Source organism: Lampris incognitus, chromosome 21 (assembly GCF_029633865.1).
Source record: "Lampris incognitus isolate fLamInc1 chromosome 21, fLamInc1.hap2, whole genome shotgun sequence".
Classification (NCBI taxonomy): domain Eukaryota; kingdom Metazoa; phylum Chordata; class Actinopteri; order Lampriformes; family Lampridae; genus Lampris; species Lampris incognitus.
Window position 1 is genome coordinate 1,050,951 of NC_079231.1, and position 25,790 is coordinate 1,076,740.

The 25,790-nt window shown below is 45.4% G+C and overlaps 1 protein-coding gene across 1 annotated transcript in view; it reads left to right on the top strand.

Annotated features, from left to right (window-relative positions):
• The first annotated feature begins 619 nt into the window (after positions 1-619).
• Positions 620-25,790, top strand: part of iqcb1 (IQ motif containing B1) — a 43,985-nt gene continuing 18,814 nt past the window's right edge. Inside the window, exons 1-8 of the mRNA XM_056301448.1 lie at positions 620-844; positions 948-1,113; positions 7,915-8,026; positions 14,351-14,435; positions 15,423-15,516; positions 19,579-19,748; positions 20,011-20,126; positions 24,866-24,984. Coding sequence (XP_056157423.1) covers positions 748-844; positions 948-1,113; positions 7,915-8,026; positions 14,351-14,435; positions 15,423-15,516; positions 19,579-19,748; positions 20,011-20,126; positions 24,866-24,984 — 959 coding nt within the window. The 5' untranslated portion in view covers positions 620-747. The remainder of the gene's footprint in view (positions 845-947; positions 1,114-7,914; positions 8,027-14,350; positions 14,436-15,422; positions 15,517-19,578; positions 19,749-20,010; positions 20,127-24,865; positions 24,985-25,790) is intronic.

A 25,790-nucleotide genomic window follows, 5' to 3' on the forward strand; every position in this document is an offset into this window, starting at 1 on the left:
TTGTTTCTTATTTTATCTTTGATTTCTATTTGTGTCTATTTTTTTGTTATCTTGTAAGTTTTTAGTTTTTCTTTACTAGAGCGCGTGTCTGTAATAGTACCCAATTTCCCCTCAGGACTCTGATTCTGATTCTGGTTCTGAAACAAGGAACTGGCCCAATTCAAAAAATGGTAATAATTTATATAGGCGATGATAATAACTCCAATATCCTTAACTGGGGGTCTTGATGGCTCTCCGAGGAAAGAAAATTATATTGAGAAATAAAGCATTTCTTTTGTAAACCAGGCGGTGGGACGGTGTGTCCTGGAGCTGCAGTTCTCATGTTTGACCACAAGAATGCAGCAGAAAAAAATGAGCTTTATAGACTCGCCGCCTCCTTTGTTTAAAAAACGGCGTCATGTTCGAAGAAAGCAACTCTGTAGATTAAAAGGCATTACTGTCTCTCAAACGGAAAAGAATTGAAATATATCCCGATTTAACGATGGCACCGCGACCGAGTCCCAATCAACGGACAATAGAAAGGAATGGGGAGGAGACTTCCATGTCTCTGTCGCAGTCTGATGACGTTTGTTACCATGGCAACGAAATGGCACGCAACCGTGAGCGTCCATCTTGTTGCTGTACACCGGTTTTTTAGTTAAAAATACGCCCTCGCTTGTGTCGTTATTACAACGTTATTTTATTCTTATTACTACTTTATTGTTATTTGCTTTCTTATTCAATATTCGTGCCTGGGAAGAGCATCAAATGATTTGTACCGTTGTAGCGGATCTGAGGAGAGTGGTGGAAAACACCGAGATTAGCCGGCAGGAGAAGAACCGCTGGGTCCTATCCAAGCTAAAAGGTGCGGCCCGGTCAAACTCACAAGTCTGTCTCTGTGTCTTATGTCCTTAACGTAATCTAAACATGAAGGGAATCGTCTGCCTGCTTTCTGCTCTGGACCGCAGATGTTCTGACCACGGCTTCCGTCCAGATGGACGAGGCGGATGTGACTGAGCTGAAGAGGGAGCTGTACCGGGCCGGCATCCTGGACTTCTGTGTCCGAGCCCTGAGGCTGTCCGGCGGGGTGCATGGAGAATGGACCGCCGCCACCCGTTTGGCTGAAGTCCTCAGGTATCCGGTAGCACTTCCACCAGCTCTGTGCCACATGTGTAATATTAAATGTGCAACGTGTAAACGACAAAGAACACCAACAACACAAACTGCTGCTGCCTACTTTCTGTGATAGAATACAATTATAGTCATACTTAAGTTGTGTTAGAACCCCAAGATCCTTGATATTGAAGTTACTTTTCAAGTCTGCCTCAACCATCTTAATTTCATCTTCAATTTCTGCCTGCTTTACAATGCTTTTTTTTCTCATGAGAAGCATACTGAATGACAAAGCCTCTCAGTATTGCTTTGAGAGCTTCCCAGGCAATCCCTGCAGAGGGTGCTGTGGGTTCACTTTATTCTATATACAGGTTCATACGACTTCTTGGGGTCTCCTTAAATTTACTCTTGTAAAAGAGATGAGTTAAATCTCCATCTAAACATTCGTGTTCTATCACTGAAAGGGAGGACCTACAGGTCTACTAAAGCATGATCTGAGACTAAAATGCTCCCGATTGAACAAGTAACCACTGACTTTAAAAGGCTTTTGGAAATTAAAAGTCTATTTGAGTAAATGTATGTGGGGTGGGGAAAAAAGTATATCTTCCTTTTGGATCTAACATCCTTCACACGTCCACATAATGTCCACATAACATAGTTCCCCCCATCGCCTCAGGTTAAGAGTCTGGGTGTCATCCTGGACAGCACATTATCTTTTGAAGCTCACATCAACAATGTTACTCGGTCTGCATACTTCCACCTACGCAATATTGATTGTCTTCGCCTGTCACTTACACCTAACAGCACCGCCATACTCACTCACACCCTGGTTACATCCCGTATTGACTACTGTAATTCTATCCTCTTTGGTCTTCCCCTCAAGTGTCTTCATAAACTTCAATTGGTCCAGAATTCAGCTGCCCGTATCATTACCAGAACTCCTTCCATAGATCATATCACTCCTGTTCTTCAACAACTCCATTGGCTCCCTTTTAAATACTGTATTGACTTCAAGATCCTGCTCCTCACCTTTAAGGCCTTTAATAACTGAGCTCCTTCATATCTTTCTTAATTCCTTCATATCCACATGCCTTCCCGCACTCTCAGATCCTCTTCTGCTCTCCAACTCATTACACCATCAGCCCGCTTGACTACCATGGGGTCTAGGAGCCTTCAGTCATTCTGCCCCCCGCCTATGGAATTCTCTCCCACAAGACATTCACAACATTGACTCTCTTTCAACCTTCAAATTCCATCTCAAAACGTACCTTTTCAAACTGGCATATTCAGTCTGATATATTCTTCATTGAGTTTTGTGCAGGTGTCCCCCCGCCTGCCGTCCAATGACTGCTGGGATAGGCTCCAGCATCCCTATGACCCTGAGAGCAGGATGAGCGGTTTGGATAATGGATGGATGGATGATGATTTTAAACTTATCTGTTGTATTAACTTTTTATTGTCTACCCTGTTTTGTTTTGATTTTATGCTGTCTGATACAGTACTGCTGGTTTTTTTTTTATCTGTGTTCTGTAAGGTATCCTTGAGTGCTCTGAAAGGTGCCCACAAATAAAATGTATTATTATTATTATTATTATTATTTCTTTCACATTTCCTGTTTTACATCCTGTAGACCCGGGTCCAAACTATGGACATGAGGCACTATAGGGCAGATGTCACTTGATTAACAGTACTTGTCGTAATATGTGGGCTGTTACGAGTAGAGCAATCTTCTGGACTGCACAGATGTTGATGCTGCCTGGGATACGGTTGGTGAACTTTTCCATTCCCTTCTTCATGAGTCCTAGAGCTCCGATGACCACTGGTGTTGTTTCGGTCTTCATTCCCCACATTCTGTTGATTTCAATCTCCAGGTCTTTGTACTTGGTCAGCTTCTCTGTGACTTTCACTGAGGTGTTTTTTTTGTTAGGTGTTGCCATGTTGATGAGCATGCCCCTCTTTCGCTTCCTGTCCCTGATAACGATGTTGGGCTTGTTGGCTTTTATCTCTCTGTCAGTGTGGATGGGCCTGTCCCAGAGAATGGTGACATCATTGTTTTCAGTGACCGTTTTTTGGCTGATGTTCGTACCACTTCTCAGTCGTCTTGATCTTGTAACTCCTGCAGATCTTCCAGTGCAGGTATGCTGCTGCCTTGTTGTGCCTGTACATGTACTCTGTCTTTGCCAGTTCTGGGCAGCCTGAGACAAGGTCGATGGTTTCTTCGTACATTCCACAGGTTCTGCATTTTGGGTCTGTTCCATCTTTGATGATGCGATGGTGATAGGATCTGGTTACCAGGCTCTGGTCTTGTGCAGCAATTATCAGGCCCTCCATCTCTGCTTTCAGTCCAGTGCTTCTCAGCCACTGGTGTGTTTTTTGTTGGTCCATGTCTGCGTCTTTCATTCTTTTTGGGTACTTCCCATGCATTGCTTTGTCCTCCCAGTTTTTTTTGCAGTTGCCGCTGGCCATGGTGTTTTGCCTTCTGCTTCAGTCGTTTGGCGTAGATGGTAGTTGCCTCATTTTCTGTTGGTGGGGTTTCTGAGACATCAAGCTCTTTCTTGAATTGTGCAGCTTCTTTACTGATGGAGTAGATCTGATGTTTTACTATTCGGAGGAGTGGGTCATCTGTTTTTGTCAGGTATGCATCCAGCCCGATAGTGGAAGTCTTGAAGGTCAGTTTGAGTAGGCCTTGTCCTCCTGAAACTCTTGGTAGGTTCAGCCTGTCGACGTCTGCTTTCGGGTGGTGCATCTTCTCCATGGTCAGTATCTTTCTTGTCTTGGTGTCTAGTCTCTTGATGTTGTTCAGTTTCCAATTGATGATGTTAAAGCTGTATGTCACTACAGGTGTTGCTAGGGTGTTGATAGCTTCAATTCTGTTAGCCACATTGAGCTCACTCTTCAGTACCATACACGCTCTCCTGTGGTACTCTTTCCGGATCTTCTCCTTCATGGTTGAGTGTTGTATGCTGTCTCTTTCGTTCACTCCTAGGTACTTGTATGTGCTATCTTGGTCTAGCTCTTTGATTACGGTGTCAGTGTCAAGGTCTAAGTCTGCAGTCTTGGTAAGTCTTCCTTTCATGAATGTGGCTTTGGCACACTTGTCAATTCCGAATTCCATCTTGATGTTGTCGCTGAAGGTCTTGACGATGGTGAGTAGACCCTTCTGCTGACTGCCGTGCTTGGTAAACGTCTTGAGGTTGTCAATGTAGAACAGGTGGGTCAGTTGCCATTCTGCGATTTGTACCCATAGCTGCTGTTGTTCAGTAGATTGCTGAGTGGCGCTAGCAAAAGGTAAAAGAGCAGTGGTGATAGTGAGTCCCCTTGGAAGATTCCGCTTCTGATGTTGATTGGCCTCGATGTTAATGAGCCCTCTGCATGGTGGAGATTCAGGGTGGTCTTCCAGGTCTTTGTGCTCTCCGTGATGAATTTGACAGTTGTTGGGCAGACTCTGTAGATCTTGAGGCTCTTCTCTATCCAGGAGTGTGGCATGCTGTCAAATGCCTTCCTGTAGTCAATCCATGCTGTTGACAAGTTATTTTTTTTATTTTTTATTTGACCTCTTGCAATATGGATTTATTGATGAGAAGCTGGTCCTTGCATCCATAGCTACCTTTCTTACATCCCTTCTGTTCTGATGGTAACAAGTTGTTTTTGTCGAGGAAGGTATAGGTCCTCTCTGTGATGATGAAGGTGATGATCTTGTACATTGTTGGTAGGCAGGTGATGGGTCTGTAATTCTTTGGGTTCTGTGTCTCCTCTGTCTTCGACAGCAGGTACATGGTTCCCCATGTGACCCATTTGGGACATTTCTTTGGATTCTTGATGATACCATTGTAGGCCCATGCGAGGTCTTCGTGGATGCTGGGCAGGTTCTTGATCCAGAAGTTGGCAATTCTGTCTATTCCTGGTGCCTTTCAGTTGTTGGCCTTGTTGATGGCATTAGTGGTCTCAGTGGTGTTGATGTCTGACCATTCTTGGTTCTGTATGTGTTTGTATTGATTCTGTTGTTGCTGGATCCATGTAGCGCCCTCATTATGTCTTCTGTTGTTCTCCCAGATCTTACTCCAAAACTCCTCAACTTCATCGATTGTAGGTGGTTTGTTGACGTCTATCTTCTTCTTGCCCAGCTCACGATAGAATTTTATGGCATCTTCTTTGAAGATATTGTTTTGCCCAAAGAACTTGCTCCTCTTGTCGAATCTCCTGAGTCTCTGTGCCTTTGCTGGAATCTGTTGTTTCAGCATCTCTTTAACTATTGGCATATCTTATTATTATTATTATCATTATTATTAATAGCATTTCTTAGACTATTGTATATCTTATTATTATTATTATTATTATAACGTAAGGATTTAGACATACGCCTAACTGACAATAAAGCCTTGGGCATTCTAATTGGGATTTACTACTATGATCAAGAGTTGAGTGTCTTGATGCATGCTCAATAATCCAGGTAAGAAAATCAAAGAAGGTTGAATCAGTTCACCTGGACACAATGTTTTGACAGATACATTTCATCACTCAACTAAGTGACCTCTTCAGTCTAAACGGACTGCAGGTATCCCCACCGTTATAAACAATACAGTACAATACAGTTGCATAACAACCGAAACCAACGACCAGTTTCATATGCAAATATAGGTGTCATCATTAACTAGCATTTCAATGGTCATGTATACTATTCACAGAGGACTAGGGAATGTTGCAATCACAGCATTGTAAGATGGCGACAGATGTATAATGACCAAAACCAATGACCTGTTTCGTGTGCAAATATGGGTGTGCCCATTAATACTTAACCAGGGCCTGTTTAATGCAAATCAACTGCAAACCAACACATACTGATTAGTACTTAAGGTTTGACTCTCATCATCCACTAGAGCACAAACTAGGAGTCATCGGGATGCTGGACTACTGAGCTGACAATGCCCCCACCGACACAGCAGCCGGGGAAGGAGAGAAAACCCACATTAAAAAGGCCCTGGTTGTGTGGTTATCCTAACTGGGCATTTGTCAAAGCCAGGAAGATGCCCAAAAAGTGCACCAGCCAATTGAAGAGAGAAGGACAACAGCTGCCTAAGTATAAACCAGTGGTGATTCTGTATGTGGTGGGAGTGCCGGAAAAGCTGAGCTGCGTATTTTTCAAACACCACATCTCAGTTGCTTTCAAACCCCAAAACACGCTGCGCCAGAAGTTGGTCCACCGCAAGGATCAGGTCCCCCGGCACAAACAGAGCAATATAGTGTACACTGTTAAGTACCAGGAGGATTGCTGCTGACTTGTACATCAGGGAAACTAAACAGACGCTGGCCAAAAGAATGGCACAATGCAGGAGTGCTAACACATCAGACCAGGACTCCACAGTCTACACCATCTACAGGCCAGTGACCACTCTATCAAGGATGAGGATGTGCACATCCTTGATAGGGAGGCATGTTGGTTTGAATGAGGAGTCAAAGAAGCCATCTATGTGAAGAGGGAACGACCATCCCTGATCTGTCACCATCTTACAATGCTGTGACTGCAACTATTCCCCAATCCTCTGGGAATAGTACGCAACATGGACATTTTCTGCAGCATTGCAAAAATGTTGGCAATATCCTGAGCAACCTGTGGTGACTCCTTGTCTCCTGAACTGTTGCTATCACGATCTTGATGTGAGCTCATGGACCACAACTGCTTCTTAATGTCCCCACAAGAACTTTTCAGCTTTCGGTTCGAATCCCCATGTTATCTCTGTCTTGGTCAGCCGTCTCTACAGACACAATTGGCTGTGTCTGCGGGAGGGAAGCCGGATGTGGGTATGTGTCCTGGTCGCCGCACTAGCGCCTCCTCTGGTCGGTTTTGGTGCCTGTTTGGGGAGGAGGGGGAACTGGGGGGAATGGTTTGATCCTCCCATGTGCTACGTCCCCCTGGTGAAACTCCTCACTGTCAGATGAAAAGAAGCAGCTGGTGACTCCACATGTATTGGAGGAGACATGTGGTAGTCTGCAGCCCTTCCCGCATCAGCAGAGGGGGTGGAGCAGTGACCGGAATGGCTTGAAAGAGTGGGATAATTGGCCAGGTACAATTGGGAAGAAAAAGGAGAGAAAAAAAGAACTTTTAAGCTGCTTTGACAACCTAGGTCATTGAAGGAGTTTTGAAAGGCAAAACACGTTTGTATAACTCCTGTAGACAATGGCTGTAGGATCAATTCAGCGATGCTAATCAGAGCCTCTCGCTCACGCAGCCATCTTCATTAACTGCTTCACCTGACTGTGGACCAAAGAACGAGAAGGTTCTTGAAAGAATCTGCATGGAGGAATGGTCCAAAATTCCTCCAAATGTGCTCCTTAACCTTGTCAAACAATACATGAAAAGACTCAATGGTGTTATCATTGCCAGAGATGGTTGCACCAAGTACTAAACCAGGGGTGCCATGAAACCTTGATTTTGGATTATTTTTTATCAAATAAATATAGGATTTTGTTTGGTTTCTTCGAATCATCAATAAACTATATTATTTTTCCTGGCATTTTGAGTTTATCTTAATATTGTTTTTTTTATAACATTTTTAATGTTGTATTGTGTTGCTGTAAAGCCCCTTGAGGCAAATTTGTAATTTGTGATATAGGGCTATTCAAATAAAATTAACTTGATTTGACTTGACTTGACTTAGTGCATTGCCAGTCAGGGGTGCCAGTGATTCTTGAGCCCACTGTAAACAGGAAGCTCCCTCTGGAAAAAAGAAAGAATCTGACTGTATCTGGGAACAAAACATGTGAGGTAATTGGTAATTAAGATCATTAAAATATGACATACCCATACATTTTGTGTTTCTAAAGTTCCTGTTGTGTTGGGGCAGAGCCTGAACATGATCCAGAGGCATTTCATAGGCTGCTGCTGTCTTCGGTCATGGACACTTTTCTGTCATTGGCCTGCCAGCTGATGAGAAGGGTGAGTGTTTTGTCTCTTTCTTGTCTGCATTAAAGGGAACATATTATGAAAAGCTCTCTTTTTCAGTGCTGGTGCATATACATTTGGGTATCTGGAGTGCCTACCAACCCACAAACTGAAAAAAGAGAGTCCATTCAGTTTTTTCTTTTTTTTGTGGGCTGCCTAGATCAGAAAACATGGGATTCAACAAACCATTCAGGATTTGGTTCCTCTTCCTATGTCAAGTGCAGGCTCATTATACTACCCCCCCATCTGAGTATCTTCACCCATGGTTTGAGAACTACATTTGCAAAGGTGCACCAGTTTTTTCTTGCAAGTGCTGGACCTGCTAACATTATGTAGAAGCTAAGAGCTAAGCACAGGAACTGCTCTTTTGTTGGCCGCACAGACCAGCAGAAATCGTGACATCAGCCCCCAGCCTCAGAGGACAGAAGAGCTGAGTGGATAAAGTTTATTTTTGATGACAAAATCCCAGCTACAGTCAGCAAAAACCTGTACGTGTGTGCTAACCACTTTGTGTCCGACAACGCAGGACTGGCAACAAAACTAAATGAGAGATCAATACCAACTGTCCATGACAAAACTCTAGACAAGGGAAATGTAAGTATTTAAAAAATAATTGTGCTATGTTTTTCTTTGGCCATTTAGCTCTGGCTAGCGCTAACAGCTGAGGTCATATATTAGATGTAATTTTCTAGAAAGTTATTGGTGTTACTTGCTGCAGGATCCACAATAACGGTAATGCTATTAGTTTGTTAGTTGAATGTCTGTAAGATGAGCTTAATTTGATCACTTTCAAATAACGTGAGAGAAAAACGAGAGAATGGGTGTGAATGTCTTCAGTGTTTCTTGCTGCGAAGGCCACTGAGGCCATTTCACCCTCGCCCCCTGTCTCGCATGTAGCTGATCTGTAGTCAGACTTACAGTTGTGTTCCACTCAGGTAATTAGGGTGTGCTAGGGGAAAATGTGCTTTACGGCCATCTGTAGATGGGCACGCTTGTAGTGTGTAGGTATGTATGTTAGTGTGCATGTTTCACGGCTAGAATGAGCAGAGACCTGACCTCAGAGCAAACTGAGTAATGTTTGGTTGCAGCAATGCAATTACTAATTTATTTCGGATCTGGAGGCACATTTCCCCTGTTGTGCTGCAGGTTGAACTGTACATGCTGGCTTCTAGACCGGAGAGATTAGCAAGTAGCAACTCTTAAAATCACTCTGATGCAGCTCGGTCATTAGTATCATCAGTACTATTTTTCTTGCTTCGCCAAAGTTTATTGCTCACTTTTAAAGCTCTAGGTCATTGTTACGAATGTGTAAATACCTCTGATTTTTACTACCAGAAAAGCTGAAATGGACTATGTGCAACATCTGACTGTGCCAACCATGTAAAGCTCACACTGGCTAAATAACAAAACTAAAAACAGTAAATTCTAATGGAGTAACTCTTCAAATGCTTATGAGATATTTATTTGCATTTACTCCATGTTATAGGCATAGGTTTGCAAGGATTATGATCTGTCAGACGAATTCCCTATAATTAGTTATATCTGCATTTATGCATGCAGTGTTTTATTGTTTTATTGCTTTTTGTGACACTCAAAAAGAACGCATGCATTGAATATTACTGATCTTAGTGTTTAGGCAAGCAAATATGGACAGCTGGCTGTGGTACATCATGTGGTAGATGTCAGCTTTTGTGAGGACATTTATTTAAATGCCAGAAACCTAGCTTTTGAACTGTTGTGTGTGCTTATGCACCGAATAGCAGTTCGGAGTATCCGGCCTTCTTGGAGTCTCTGGGTGGTGTTCTGGATAGGGCTTCACCTTGGGACTCTATAGTTCTGCTGGGGGACTTCAACGCTCATGTGGGCAACGATGGAGAAACCTGGAGGGGCAATTTTGGGAGGAACAGCCTCTCTGACCTGAACCCGAGTGGTGCCTTGTTATTGGACTTCTGTGTGAGTCATGGATTGGCAATAACAAACACCATGTTCAAACATAAGGTAGTTCATAAGTGTACTTGGTACCAGAACACCTTAGGCCGAAGATTGATGATAGATTTTGTGGCTGTATCATCAGATCTGCGGCCATATGTTTTGGACATTCGGGTGAAGAGACGAGCAGAGCTGTCAACTGATCACCACCTGGTGGTGAGTTGGATCAGATGGCGGGGAAGGCTGCTGGACAGACCTGGCAAACCCAAACTTGTGTAGTGAGGATGAACTGGAACGTCTGGCAGAGGCCCCCGTCCATGAGGTCTTCAACTCCCACCTCCGGAAGAAGTTCTCGTGTATCCCAAGGGAGGCTGGGGACATGGAGTCTGAGTGGGCCATGTTCAAAGCCTCTATTGTAGATGTGGCAGGCAGGAGCTGTGGTCAAAAGGTCATCGGTGCCTGTCAAGGTGGCAACCCAAGAACCCACTGGTGGACACCGGTGGTGAGGGAAACCGTCACGCTGAAGAAGAAGGCCTTTTGGACTTGGTTGGCCCAGGGGTCTCCTAAAACAGCAGACAGGTACCGGGAGGCCAGAAGGGCTGCTGCTTCGGCGGTCGCGAAAGCAAAAACTCGGGTGTGGGAGGAGTTTGGCAAGGCTATGGAGGAGGACTTTCGGTTGGCCTCAAGGAAGTTCTGGCAAACCATCCGACGACTCAGGAAGGGGAAGCAAGGCTTGACTCAGGCTGTGTTCAGCCGGGGAGGGGAACTGTTGACCCGGACTGGGAATGTTGTCGAGCGGTGGAAAGAACACTTTGAGGAGCTCCTGAATCCGATTAACACGTCCTCAGTGGAGGAGATAGAGTCTGAAGACTCGGGAAGCCCCACCCATATCCCTGGCAAAGGTCTCTGAGGTAGTTAAAAAGCTCCTCAGTGGTAAGGCGCCGGGTGTGGATGAGATTTGCCCTGTGCTGCTGAAGGCTCTGGACATTGTTGGGCTGTCTTGGTTGACACGCCTCTTCAGTGTCGCATGGAGGTCGGGGACAGTACCTGTGGAGTGGCAGACTAGGGTGGTGGTTCCCATTTTCAAAAAAGGGGACTGGAGAGTGTGCTCCAATTATCGGGGCATCACATTGCTCAGCCTTCCTGGTAAAGTCTACTCTAGGGTTCCCGAAAGGAGGCTCCTACCAATTGTCAAACCTCAGATCCAGGAGGGACAATGCGGATTCCGTCCTGGCCATGGAACAACAGACCAACTCTTTACCCTTGTGGAAGTGCTGAGGGGAGCATGGGAGTTTGACCAGCTAGTCTACATGTGTTTTGTGGACTTGCAGAAGGCTTACGACCGTGTACCCCGGGGCACTCTGTGGGGGGCACTGCGGGAGTATGAGGTACCGGGGCAGTTGCTACAAGCCATCCGGTCCTTGTATACCCAAAGTGAGAGCTGTGTCCGCATTCTTGGCACACAGTCAAAAATGTTTTTGGTGGGTGTCGGACTCCACCAAGGTAGTCCCTTGTCTCCAATTCTGTTTGTGATATTCGTGGACAGGATCTCAAGGCGCAGCCAAGGTGAGGAGTGTGTCCGTTTTAGGAACCTCAGAATTGCATCTCTGCTCTTCGCAGATGATGTGGTTTTGTTGGCTTCATCAGAATGCGAACTCCAGCGCGCACTGGGGCAGTTTGTAGCTGAGTGGGAAATGGCTGGGATGAGAGTCAGCACCTCCAAGTCTGAGGCCATGGTTCTCTACCAGAAAATGGTGGATTGCTCCCTCCGGGTTGGGGATGAGTTGTTGCCCCAAGTGAAGGAGTTCAAGTATCTCGAGGTCTTGTTCACGAGTGAGGTTAGGATGGAGCGTGAGATTGACAGGTGTATTGGTGCAGCATCAGCAGTAATGTGGACGTTGTACCGGACCGTTGTGGCGAAGAAGGAGCTGAGCCGGAAGACAAAGCTCTCAATTTACCAGTCAATCTTCGTTCCAACCCTCACCTATGGTCATGAGCTTTGGGTAGTGACCGAAAGGGTGAGATCGCGAATACAAGCGGCTAAAATGAATTTCCTCCATAGGGTGTCTGGGCTCAGCCTTGGAGATAGGATGAGGAGCTTGGACATCCGGAGGGAGCTCAGAGTAGAGCCGCTGCTCCTTCGCATCGAAAGGAGCCAGTTGAGATGGTTCGGGCATCTGATTAGGATGCCTCCTGGGCACCTTCCTGTGGAGGTTTACCAGGCACGGCCAACTGGGAGAAGACCCCGGGGTAGACCCAGAACTCGCTGGAGGGACTACATGTCCAATCTGGCCTGGGAACGCCTTGGGATCCCCCAGCAGAAGCTGGAGGGCGTTGCTGGGGAGAGGGATGTCTGGAGTGCCCTACTTAGCTTGCTGCCACTGCAACCCGACCCCGGAAAAGCGGCTGAAAATGAGATGAAACCTAGCTTTTGATAACCTGTACATAAACACACAATATACACACTCGATTCACTAGCAGTGGGTTGTCCGTGACACAGCTACCACAGCCAGCAAGACCGTATGACCTTAGCCAATGTACAAACAACAAACAAACAATGTTGAAGTGACATAAATTAATAACTAACCATTCAGAAACATCCCGTTGTATCTTTGATTCTCAAACTTGTTTGGGAGCCTCTTCTTGCTCAGGGTCTGACTCTGGTTCAAACATACATCGATCAGCCAAACATTAAAACCACTGACAGGTAAATGAATAACATTGTTATCTCATTGCAATGGCACCTGTCAAGGGGTGAGCTATATTAGGCAGCAAGTGAACAGTCAGTTCTTGAAGTTGATGTGTTGGAAGCAGGAGAAATGTGCAAGTGTAAGGAGCTGAGCCACTTTGACAGAGGTCAACTTGTGATGGCTAGACGACTAGGTCAGAGCATCTCTGAAGTGGCAGGTCTTGTGGGGTGTTCCCAGTATGCAGCGGTCAGTAGCTACCAAAAGTGGTCCAAGGAAGGACAACTGGTGAACGGGCGACAGGGTCATGGGTGCCTAAGGCTCATTGATACATGTGGGGAGAGAAGGCTAGCCTGTCTGGTCCGATCCCACAGAAGAGCTACTGTAGCTCAAGTTAATGTTGGCTATGATAGACAGGTGTCAGAACACACAGTGCATCAAAGCTTGCTATGTATGGGGCTGTGTAGCCGCAGATCAGTCAGAGTGCCCATGATGATCCGTCCGCTGATAAAAGCACCTACAGTGGGCACATGAGCATCAGAACTGGACCATGGAGCAATGGAAGAAGGTGGCCTGGTCTGATAAATCACATTGTCTTTAACATCAAGTGGATGGCCGGGTGCGAGTGCATCATTTACCTGAGGAAGAGATGGCACCAGGATGCACTGTGGGGAAAAAGCAAGATGGTGGAGGCAGTGTGATGCTCTGGGCAATGTTCTGCTGGGAAACCTTGGGTCCTGGCATTCATATGGGTGTTACTTTGACACGTCCCACCTACCTAAACATTGTTGCAGACCAGGTACACCCCTTCATGGCAACAGTATTCCCTGATGGGAGGTGGCGAGTATTGGGCTCGATATCCTACTTGCTAAAAGGAATGCGAAGCGGTGCGGTGGCCTCTCACTTCCGGGTGTAGTGATCGCCGCGGGTCCATCAGGACCTTAGCATATGGCCGCTCCTATGCAAATGTGTCCACAGCAGCACCTTCTCGTGGTACCTCCTGTTTTCACAAAGTCTGCTGCGGGGGCGACTGGGTTCCCGGCCGTATAACCGGGTGGGTTGATTTGGACTCGTTAGCCTTGGTTGGCAGCCAATCTAGGAGAAGGACAACTCTGATTTCAAACTTGGATAGATGAAACTCATTGGCCTTGTCAGGCAGTTCATCTAGGAGAAGGAAAACACTGATTTAAACCTCCGCTGCCTTGCGGGTATAGTCGTATACGGGAAAGGCTTCGGGAAGAAACCCTGAGGAAAAATCTGCATCCGTCTCCACTGCCAGTCGTCTCGCTAGACTTGCCACCGATAGTAAGGTGGTCTCGGATGAGAGAGTGGGACTGATGATGCGCAACTCTTCCTCATTTTAATCATCATGCAAGTCATCAGTCATCTGGTCCTCGTCGCTGCGATGGATGAATAACACATTCCCCGATGGCAGTGGCCTCTTTCAGCAGGATAATGCATGCAGGATAAAACATGTCAGACATTTCATTAAGACCCTGGGGAACTGTGTTAACTTGTGAAAAGGGGGTATAATCTGTCACCCATAACAATTAATGACAGGACTGTGGTTACCGTAGTGATTGTTAAGAGGACTGTGGTTACCATAGAGACCATTGTAGAAGTGTCAGTATATTTTCTGCTGCTGGCGGTAACACATTCTCATAAATCTGTCAATTTTTCTGTGTACCTGTCTGTCTTTCAGGGCTCAGAATGCCTCCATCTCTTCAAAAGGGTGATGGACTCAGTAGGTTGGCTGCTTCAGTCCTACAGCCAGCTCACCACTCAGGGTAAGAACTGAAACAAAATTTGAAGAGGAAGTTACCCACCGTAGTATTTCACTTTAGCCAAGTTGGTGGACTCTACAGATGATTTTAAATGGTCTCTTTAGAGTCATTTTAATTTCTTTGACTCTTTCTTTCTGTAATCTGTAATCCGGGACTTTCCTCCATTAAAAAGTGTTTTTTTTCTCCATTCTAAAGGTGGAGGTGATGTGGTGGTGGTAGACAGACAGTCAGTCTTCCAGTAGAACAGTGGTGTGATATAGTGGATGTAGGAGGCAGACAGAAACAGACCTGTTGACTCTGATTTTCTGGGACTACAAACCAGGTGTAGCAGGACTACAAACCAGTTGTAGCAGGACTACAAATAAGGTGTAGCAGGAGTACAAACCAGGTGTAGCAGCCATTGTGGCTGGTGTGCCGTCAGCACAGCAGGAAACAGTTCCATCCTTGTAAAAATGGATCCTGGGACCAAAGCTAACACAGGCAGTCTGATGTGTTACAAACTACATCACACTATATGGGAACACTGTTGTACAGTGATTGTCATGGCCACATCGGCATCACGTTTCAATCTTTTTTCCTAATGGAGTTGTTTCTAACAGGTACGTGTTTGCCGCTGCACCAGTGTTCTGCCTACCCGGTCTTCAATGAGATGATTATAGAACAGATCAAGCTGAATAGTTTAGCTTAGCCTCTTTCTTCTGATGACCATGACAATTCTGCCAGGAAGAAAATAAACTCATCAAGAACCCATTCAGAAAGACCACAATGGTCAATCCTCAACCAGTTCTGCAATGGCCATGGGTCCTGCTGGGCCAGTTTCCATAAATGATGTAGTAGCCCAAGCCCATAGTGCACATAAACACAATACAGATTTCTCAGACCTTGCATGAAGCCAATAAGGAAGTTATTGCTTGGCTTGAAAACTGTACATTTGCCTAATAATATAAACTGACACAGCTCTCTCTCTCTCTGTGGGTGTCTCTCTCCTAGTCCTCAGTTCTCTGCAATATGAACAGATGCAGATGTGTGATGATGTCACCGTCATGCTGATGTCCCTGTGGATTCACATCTGTACATCCAACAGGTACACACACACACACACACACACACACACACACACACACATGCACTACCATGCATACATATACCTGTGCTTATCTTCTTGCTGAAGGAGATGGAGGCTTTCTGCATCATTTTATATTTTTCCTTCCAGCATCATAAGTTAGAAGGAGGTTTATTCACTGACTTGATTCTTTTTAGGAGAGGGGAACCCTTAAGGACTTCTAGGACTTCAGAGAAGGCCCAACATACCAGCATTTTAAATCCTGTATTTAAAATCTTTCATTTAATAATACATTTCTCTTCTAATTCTAATTTTAGCCCTAGTTTCTATCAAGTTTGCTTCAGTAATGAAAGGGTTACTGTCATGAAACCATGAAATCGAGTTATCCAATCAGATTTTGTTGTTGTCTCTTGGCAGAGAAAGGGCTAGCTGGCTGGCTCCCTCATTGGTTAGGACTGCAAGAAGTCCTGAGCTTGTGTGTTTATTTAGAAAGTGACAGGGGAATCAGCCAATCATATTTTGCTGTTGCAGTTGGCGGGACAAAAAAATATTGCCCTAGGACTTCTAGAGGTCCAGACCTATCCTCACAAGGGCTCACTCATTTAAAAGGATGATGTGCAGTTGCTGAGGAATCATTACTTGTGATAGACTGAGTCTTTCACATTGGCGATCCAAATCTACTGGTTCACTTAAACCAATCGAACCACACATCACTAACGTTAGCCTGTGTATCAGACGAGTGCAATGAAGTTTAGTTTAGTTCGAGAAAGAAGTTAAAGACGAAGCATGGCTCCAGGAGGAGACGAGAGCAACATTGTAGCTAGCTTGTTAGCATTACCCTTCTCAAGATGCGCTTTCGGGGAAAAGCAACAAGTGATTGGAAATGGAAGGCCAACTCACGCTCTTGTCTCACCTGTGCTTCATCACCTCACCTGTCTGTTGGTGACCATCCCTGTACCCACCTCATCAGTTAAGCGGTCTTTCTTGGCCCTGAAGCGCATCAAGACGCACACCAGAAACACAATGGGACAGGATCGACTGGGAGCTTTGGCACTGATGTCAACAGAAAAAGGCCTTCTGGTGGAACTTAAATCCAAGGACAAACTGCATGATGCTGCCATTGCCCGCTTCACAAAGAAGGACCGATGGATGGACTTTATATTCAAGTAGTCTTAACATCAAGTGTAGTAGCTGGCGTATTAATTTTACATATTGTGATGGCACTTCATAGCTGGTTAATACCGCTTTGCTCATGTAACGTTAGGCCTACTATACTCAATATTATGGCATAAGGTTTGGCATATTTTGCATATGATTGTACTGCAACTTTGCTCATGGCATATTCTGCATGTGAAGGTTGATCTTGTTATTTCTATTCTTTGCTCATGAATTGCTTTGACTTGGTCTGGTCAGTTTGTAAAGAAGAGGTTTTATGATGCTGCATGCTAGCGCTGTCCATGGTGATGTTGTGGGCCAGAAGTGGAGGCCATGTCATGTGACTTTTCATTGTTTTCCAAGTATGGAGAGAGACAAAGGCTATTTGATATCCAATGGATTTGATTTTGGTGGATCTTGAGGCACTGAGTTACTGGCGGTGTGTGTGTGTGTGTGTGTGTAGGTGAGCTGTGTGTGTTGGAGGTTTTCACCGGTGGTGCTGCGATGGGTGCACTTTGTGTGTGTGTGTGTGTGTGTGCGTGTGTGTTAGAGCTGTGTGTCGGAGCTGTTCACATATTAAAAAATACCCCAAAAATTTGGCTGATTACAATATCATTGCGCCGTTGAATGCCCACTGCCAGATCCCACGGCTCACTACTGCTTTTCAGGATATAATGAGGATGGATGTTTCATGTTATGTTGTTTACTGTTGTATAGCATACAGTAAGGGTGTGCTACAGACAGTGTCATATAACAGACAGACAGGGTTGTATACCAGACAGTGTGTCAGATGCTGAGGCAGGGGAACTGGTTCCTCTGGGCTGGGAGTTTGTAGGGTCAGACAGGAGGACAGGTTTGATTGTGAGGACTTCTAGTTGAACTGGGCTAAATGGTCCAGGAAACGTGACAGCCAGAAACAAACAACCTGAGACCACTTTAACTCCACCCAAAGGGCAGGGGCGCACTGGAGTCTCAGGTCTTAAGTGAAACCAGCTGATGGAGGTGAAGAAGACTTCCAGCTTTCGGCTTCATGAGATCTACTATAGCTGCTGTTTTATTCTCTTACTCTCTCTTCTCTTCTATATTCTGCTCTAACCTCTTCATTTGTCCTACTGATTTCGCTATTTTCTGTGCTTAGTTCACTTAGCGCTAGATTCATTAGTTTTCTTTCTCAAACAACTCTTGTGTTATTGGGCAGCCTTTCATTCCTTGTCTGTTTACTATTTCGAGCTAAGCCTAGCAGTTAGCTTTATTGCATCCGCAGTCAAAGCAGCCTCAAGTCAAGTCAAATCAAATTTATTTGTATAGCCCAATATCACAAATTACAAATTTGCCTCAGGGAGCTTTACAGCAACACAACTTCCTATCCTTAGACCCCTCGCATTGGATAAGGAACAAGTGTGGTGACTGTTCCGTAGTTACAGATAGGTTGTCTCAACTAGAGAGCTGTGTCTGTGAGTTAGAGCAGCTTCTTTCATCTAGGATTACGGGCACTCCAGATAGCCTTAGCCCCGGGCCTGACAGCAGACCTGTTATTGTTAGCACTAGCTCAGCCTTGTCGGCAGTTGTTGTGGAGTTTGCCCCTGTTTACGGGCATGGGAAGGCTCGCAAGAGCAAGCCACCAGTCATGTGGCCTGGTCTGTAGTCACCTCTCCCGACTGCAAACCGATTTTCGCCACTCACCAGCCCTGTTGGTAGTCTTACCGGCCAGCGTGCTTCTCTCGCTTCTGTCGACGGAGTAAAGCAGCGCATGCTAGTGATAGAAGACGCCATTACCCGCAATGTTAGATTAGCTGCGCCAGCCTTGGTTCACTGTTTACCTGGAGCCAGATTCTCTGACATAGAGGATAATCTTAGGGTGCTGGCATCACGGAGGGAGAGTCGGGAAACCCAGACACACAGCACCACTACTGTCAGCAACATTGTTGTTCATGTCGGCACCAATAATGCTAGGATGAAGCAATCAGAGATCACAAAAGCTAGCATAGTGAGGACGTTTGAGTTGGCCAGAAAGATGTGAGATGTGTTGGCATCGATTAATTGTCTCTGGTCCCTTACCTGTGAGGGGTAATGATGAGATACATTACAGTAGGCTCACCTCAATGAACCACTGGCTGGCTCGTTACTGTAATGAGCAAGGATTCGGCTTTGTTGATAACTGGCTTTCTTTCTGGAGCTGCCCTTACTTGCTGAAAGTGGACGGCATTCACCCTACTGGGGACGGCGCCGCTCTTTTGTCTAGCAATATAGATAGCTGTTTACATTTAGTTTGACACAAGGCACTTACCATTCAGCAGTTCTCAGGTGATTAGAGAGCCTGCTAGGTTTAAATGTAGTGCGGATGTCGAGTCAACTAGTTTTGTTAATATGTTCAGTCAGGGAATTTCTTAGTACAGATTATCAGATTGACGCTTGGTCTATAACACTGAGGCCATCTCCCTATACCCTACTGTATTGCTCCCAAATTCTCTCCTAAATGTGTGAATCAAAATAATCTAATAATCATGCCTATTGTTCTGTATGAACCACACCAGTTGTGGCTGTAGTTGCTGCAGTAAGCACGGCAGTTTTGCGACAGTCTGCCAAAAATAGGTTTGTGGCAAAAGACGTAAAGAGAGCAGCTGAAGTTGTGATGCACTGGCACAATAAAGTTGAAATGTTCGAATTGAAGGTGCGGTCCGCAAGTTATTAAACATAACATTGGCGACGAAGATGGAGTTTCCGTTCCCACCTCTCTCTGTTCCTTGCTCTGCCCGGTGAGCCGCTGGTTCCATGGACTCGCTGGCATGAATTGATCACAGCTAGGATGGATTAATTTGCAGCAATTGAATTTCCCTAAGGGGATTAATAAAGGAAACTTAAAAGTTAAAATCTAATTAAATAATAAATGAAGATGATGGATGCTTCATTTGCGATGTGTCTCTCCAGGGAGGTTCTGTCGTGTCTGAGTGAGGACTCTGTCATGTTGCTGCTGAATGATGCTATTAGCCAGCTAGCCGTCAGCTCTGACTCTACAGTGGGCAGGACTGCGCTTCAGCTGGTGCTCCTCATTACCACTCAGCAGGATGCTGGTGGCCAGCTGCTCCACAGGTTCAGAGGTGAGAGTAGAACCTGACAGATCAAAACCAGTGAGATCTGGTTAAGCTCTACACTGGCTAATCTAATGTGGTTCTCAGAGACATGAAAGGTGCGAAAACCTGTTAGATATAAAGCCACATATTTTTATGTATATCATTTCTGAATAATGTTAATAACAGTATTTTGGCTTCTTATTTGGTAAGTTCTCCTGAAAAGCTCAAATAAAGACATTTAGTTCTGAGGTTATGTGGTGTGAACTGAATAATGGGTCTTTACGCACAGGTTTGGACAGCCTTTTGAACAAAGACTGGAAAGGGCGGGGCTTCAATCAGGAAATAGATCAGCTGATCACACACCTGAATTCTGATGGACCCCCACCAAGCCTCACCACCGCCCAGGTATGTCAGTCTGTCTACCAGTGTATGTGTGTGTGTGTGTGTGTGTGTGTGTGTCTCACTGTTAATCTGATGTCAGTCAGTTTGGGGGTCGTGTTTTAGAAGATCGCTGTTGAACATAAACTGTTTTCTCTTGAAACAAAATCTTGTAAATATAAAATGTACACGTTTCCATTAGCAGGAGTTCAGACTTCACTTGCAGCTGCTGTGGGGCTGATGTCAGTCTTGGATTAGGGTTAGGGTTTTGACCATCACTGTTGGTCTATACTGTGACCTTGTACAAGGATTTAAAAGTGGTTCAGCTTCATCTGCATAAACATTAAATACATTCGGACAATGTATCAACTGGCTAGCAAGGAGGTTGCACTGCTGTAGCTCCTCTCTCCAACTTTACACAGTACACAAGTCAATTCATCATCTTACATCTCAATTTATGTTGGAGTTTGTTCTCAGCAACACACGGTCTCCTTCCAATACGTCTCTCATTCATCCATTATGTAGCCTCTTGTTCTTCACATGGTTTTTGTGTGTGGGTCAGAGCTCAACCTTACTATATATTGGTAATACTTTGTCTCTGGTCTATGGTTGGTTTCTGGGTCATCTTGTCTCTCAACCAAACCGGAGTACATCGAAGAAGGTTGAATCGGTTCATCTGGACACAATGTTTGCGGACAGACATGTTTTATCATCATCTATGTACCTCTTCAGTCTCACCTGACTGCAGGTGTCCCCACCCTTATAAACAATACAGTGGCATAACAACCCAAACCACCGGCCAGTTTCATATGCAAATATGGGTGTGTCCATTAACTAGAGTTACAATGGTCATGTGTACTATTCACAGAGAGTTGGGGAATAGTTGCAATCACAGCATTTTAAGATGGTGACAGGTGTACTCTTAGACCCCCCTCATTTCAAGGATGGTCGTTCCCTCTTCACATAGATGGCCTCTTTGATTCCCTGTTCAAACCAGCGTTCCTCCCTATCAAGGATGTGCACATCCTCATCCCTGAAAGAGTGGTCACTGGCCTGTAGATGGTGTAGACTGTAGAGTCCTGGTCTGTAGATGGTGTAGACTGTGGAGTCCTGGCCTGTAGATGGTGTAGACTGTGGAGTCCTGGCCTGTAGATGGTGTAGACTGTGGAGTCCTGGTCTGTAGATGGTGTAGACTGTGGAGTCCTGGTCTGTAGATGGTGTAGACTGTGGAGTCCTGGCCTGTAGATGGTGTAGACTGTGGAGTCCTGGCCTGTAGATGGTGTAGACTGTGGAGTCCTGGTCTGATGTGTTAGCTCTCCTGTGTTGTGCCATCCTCTTGGCCAGCGTCTGTTTAGTTTCCCCGATGTACAAGTCACGGCAATCCTCCTGGCACTTAACAGCTACACTATATTGCTCTGTTTGTGCCGGGGGACCTGATCCTTGGGGTGGACCACCTTCTGGTGCAGCGTGATTTGGGGTTTGAAAGCAACTGAGACGCGGTGTTTGGAAAATACACGTCTCAGCTTTTCCGACAGTCCCGCCACATACAGAATCACCACTGGTTTGTACTTAGACAGCTGTTGTCCTTCTCCTCTCTTGGATTAGCTGGTGCACTGTTTGGGCGTCTTCCTGGCTTTGACAAATGCCCAGTTAGGATAACCACACTTAACCAGGAACTGTTTAATTTGGGATTTCTCCCCTTCCCCGGCTGCTGTGTCGGTGGGGACGTTGTCAGCTCGGTGGTCCAGTGTCCTGATGACTCCTAGTTTGTGCTCCAGTGGATGATGAGAGTCAAACCTTAAGTACTGATCAGTATGTGTTGGTTTACGGTAAACATCAACAATCAAATGTCCCCCATCACCAATTGCAATTTCATCGTCTAAGACTACCCTGTCATGTTCCACATCCTCCTGGTGAACTTGATGTGGTGTCCACAGAGTTCATGTGGTCGGTGAAATGTGCTACGTCCTGAGATTTAATTTTAACCCTGGTGTTGTCCACAAATCTGAACCTGTGGCTACATAGGTGGTGGCCCTGGATAGGACATCAGAGCCTCTTTACCACTTCCTCCATATACAAGTTGGCCACTGCAGGTGAGACTGGGGGACCCATAGTGCCCCCATGCCTCTGCCTATAGTACTGCCCCCTGTATGTGAAGTACGTGGACTGAAGACACAGCTTCAGGAGCAGACACACTTGGTCAGTGTTAAGGGTGGTCCTATTACATGACATTCCAGTCATTTAGCCGACGCTTTTATCCAAAGCGACTTACAATAAGTGCATCATTTAACGTAGGAGATCAGGAGAACTACTAGTCATCAGAGGTCATGAGTGCATCTAAACAAGCATCTAAGAGCAAAACCAGTGCTAAAGTAAAAGCGCAAGAAAGAGATTTTTTTTTCTTTGTTATGAGTGAATACAATAAGTGCTAAGAGCAAATAACAGGGTAGTAGTTCTCGAAGAGGTGAGTTTTCAACCTGCGCTGAAAGATGGGCAGCAACTCCGCTGTCCTGACATCAGTGGGGAGTTCATTCCACCCCTGTGGGGCCAGGACAGAAAAGAGCCATGACCATGTCCTATTGCTAAAGGTGGGGTCGTCCTGTAATTTCATACAGACTACCTCCACTGCTTCATCAACAGGAACACATGTGAAGAGAGACGTAACATCATAAGAGACCATTGTTTCATTCTCCTCCATAATGATGTCCCCCACCTTATCCAAAACATCCATAGTGTTCTGATGTGATGTTCATTACTGTCTACCAACGGGTTAAGAATAGATGCCAAAAACTTAGAGAGGTTATAGGTCACTGAGTTAATCATACTAACAATAGGCTGTAGTGACATATCCTGTTTATGTATCTTAGGTAAACTATAGACTATGTGTAGCGCCCCTGGGTATAATCTGTGGTACAACATTCTGTTAATAGCATTGTCCTGTTCTAACAGCTTCAGACAATCTATCACCTTTTTCTTGTAACCGCGGCCTGGATCTGGTTTCAGGGGCTCATAAGTATTTATGTCACTATGTAACTTCAGAACTTTCTCATGAGAGTGTGTCTGGTTTAATACAACAGTGCTTCTGCCTTCTGTCACCATCTTACAATGCTGTGATTACAACTATTCCCCAGTCCTCTGTCAACAGTGCACATGACCATTGTAACTCTAGTTAATGTCACACCCGTATTTGCATATGAAACGGGTTGTTGGTTTCAGTTGTTATATACAACTGTATTGTCTAAAAGGGGTGTTAATACCCCTTTTAGACAATACAGTACAGTACTTTCACCTCCACACTCCTACCCACTACAGAAAAATATAACTGATACTCAGTTATATTTTTCTGTAGCACCAGATGACCCAAATGCTCTCAATCCCTTGACGAATTGCCTGTCTAGTATTAAACAATGGATGAGAGAAAACTTTCTCAGATTGAACGAAGACAAGACGGAAATTCTCCTTATAGGCACTAATGCACAGAGAGAAATGATATCAAGTAGAATGGGAAGTCTGGCTGTACAGAACAAGACTGTAGCAAAAAACCTGGGTGTCATCGTTGACTCTGAGTTGGATTTTAAATCACATATCAACAATGGCACAAAGGGTGCCTTTTTTCACCTAAAGAATATTGCTAGAATTAGACCCTACGTCTCCCTGGAAGGCGCCAAAAAGCTGACGCATGCTTTTATCTCTTCGCGTCTAGACTATTGCAATGCACTTCTTACTGGTTTACCCCAAAAAGAAGTATCGATAGGCTGCAACTAGTACAGAACGCGGCAGCAAGGGTCGTAACAAAAACCAGGATGAGAGATCCCCATGACCCCGGTTTTAGCGTCTTTACACTGGCTTCCTGTAGCACTGAGGGTTGATTTTAACATTATTGTACTTGTGTTTAAAGCTCTACATGGTTTAGCCCCCTCACACCTGTCTGACTGCGTATCTGGTGACGTTCCGAGCGGCTCTCTCAGATCCTCTGGTGCTGGCCTGCTGCTCACGGTCCCTACAACGCACTACAAGAAGTGTGGCGAAGCAGCATTTTGTTTTTATGCACCGGCGGCTTGGAACAGACTCCCCCAGCAAATAAGAGAAGCAACATCCATAGATAGTTTTAAGAATCGGCTCAAGACCCATTTTTATGCTCTTGCTTTTAATTAATTCCACTTTATATTTCTTTTATTCTTATTTTCTATTTTGTACTGTGGTTTTATTTCTTGCCTTGTTTCATGTTTTTTGCCTAGCTCTGTGTTTTATTACTTTTAACTTATTTTATCTGTATTGTTGTTGGGTTTTATTGTTTCCCCTGTTTTTAATGTAAAGCACTTTGAGCTGCCTTTTATGTATGAAAGGTGCTATACAAATAAAGTTTATTATTTATTATTATTATTACTACCATTCCTCCTCTCCCGCTGTCTGTGGACATACCTTCCCCCTCTCCTTCTCCTTCACCCAACAGTAGCATAGTTTCCACCGGCACCCGGCTGGTACGTCATACTGGTGGTGGTCGTTGGTAACCCGGGCCTCGACCAATCCATTATGGAAATCTGATTTATGATATGCATATTTTATTTGGCAAAGGTTTTACGCTGGATGCCCTTCCCGACACAACCCTCCCCATTTATCTGGGCCTGAGACCGGCACTAAGAATGCACTGGCTTGTGCATCCTCAGAGCTGCATTTATCTACTCATCTGAAATGATAATATAGAATAATAAACTCTACTTCACTACTGTGTGTGTGGGGGGGGGTGTGGGGGGGTGTGTGTGCAGGTAACCTCTGAGCACGTGCAGGCAGCCTATGTGATTCAGGCAGCTTGGAGAGCTCACTGCACCAGACGGAGAATAAAGACCCTTCCCCGAGCTGTCAGCACCATACAGAGAAGATACAGGTACCCATTTTTCTGTCTATCTGCCTTTGTTTGTCTGCCTTTCTGCCTGCTCATCTGTCTGTCTGGCTGCCTGGCTGTCTATCTGCCTCTGTCTGTCTGCCTGCTCATCTGTCTATCTGTCTCTCTGTCTGCCTGGCTGTCTATCTGCCTCTGTTTTTCTGTCTGTCTGCCTTTCTGCCTGCTCATCTGTCTGTCTGTCTGCCTTTCTGCCTGCTCATCTGTCTGTCTGTCTGTCTGCCTCTGTTTGTCTGTCTGCCTTTCTGCCTCCTCAACTGTCTGCCTTTCTGCCTGCTCATCTGTCTGTCTGTCTGCCTGCCTCTGGCTGTCTGTCTGCCTTTCTGCCTGCTCATCTGTCGGTCTGTCTGTCTCTGTCTTTCTGCCTGCTCATCTGTCTGTCTGTTTGCCTGCCTCTAGCTGCCTTTCTGCCTGTCTGTCTACTCATCTGCCTGTCTGTCTGCCTTTCTGCCTGCTCATCTGTCTGTCTGTCTGCCTTTCTGCAACTCATGTCTGTCTGCCTCTGTCTGTTCTTTGCCTGCTCATGTCTGTCTGTCTGCCTTTCTGCCTGCTCATCTGTCTCTCTGTCTGCCTGGCTGTCTATCTGCCTCTGTTTTTCTGTCTGTCTGCCTTTCTGCCTGCTCATCTGTCTCTCTGTCTGGCTGGCTGTCTATCTGCCTCTGTTTCTCTGTCTGTCTGCCTTTCTGCCTGCTCATCTGTCTTTTCTGTCTGCCTCTGTCTGTCTGTCTGCCTCGCTGTCTTTCTGCCTCATTTGTCTGTCTGTCTGCCTTTCTGCCTGCTCATCTGTCTGT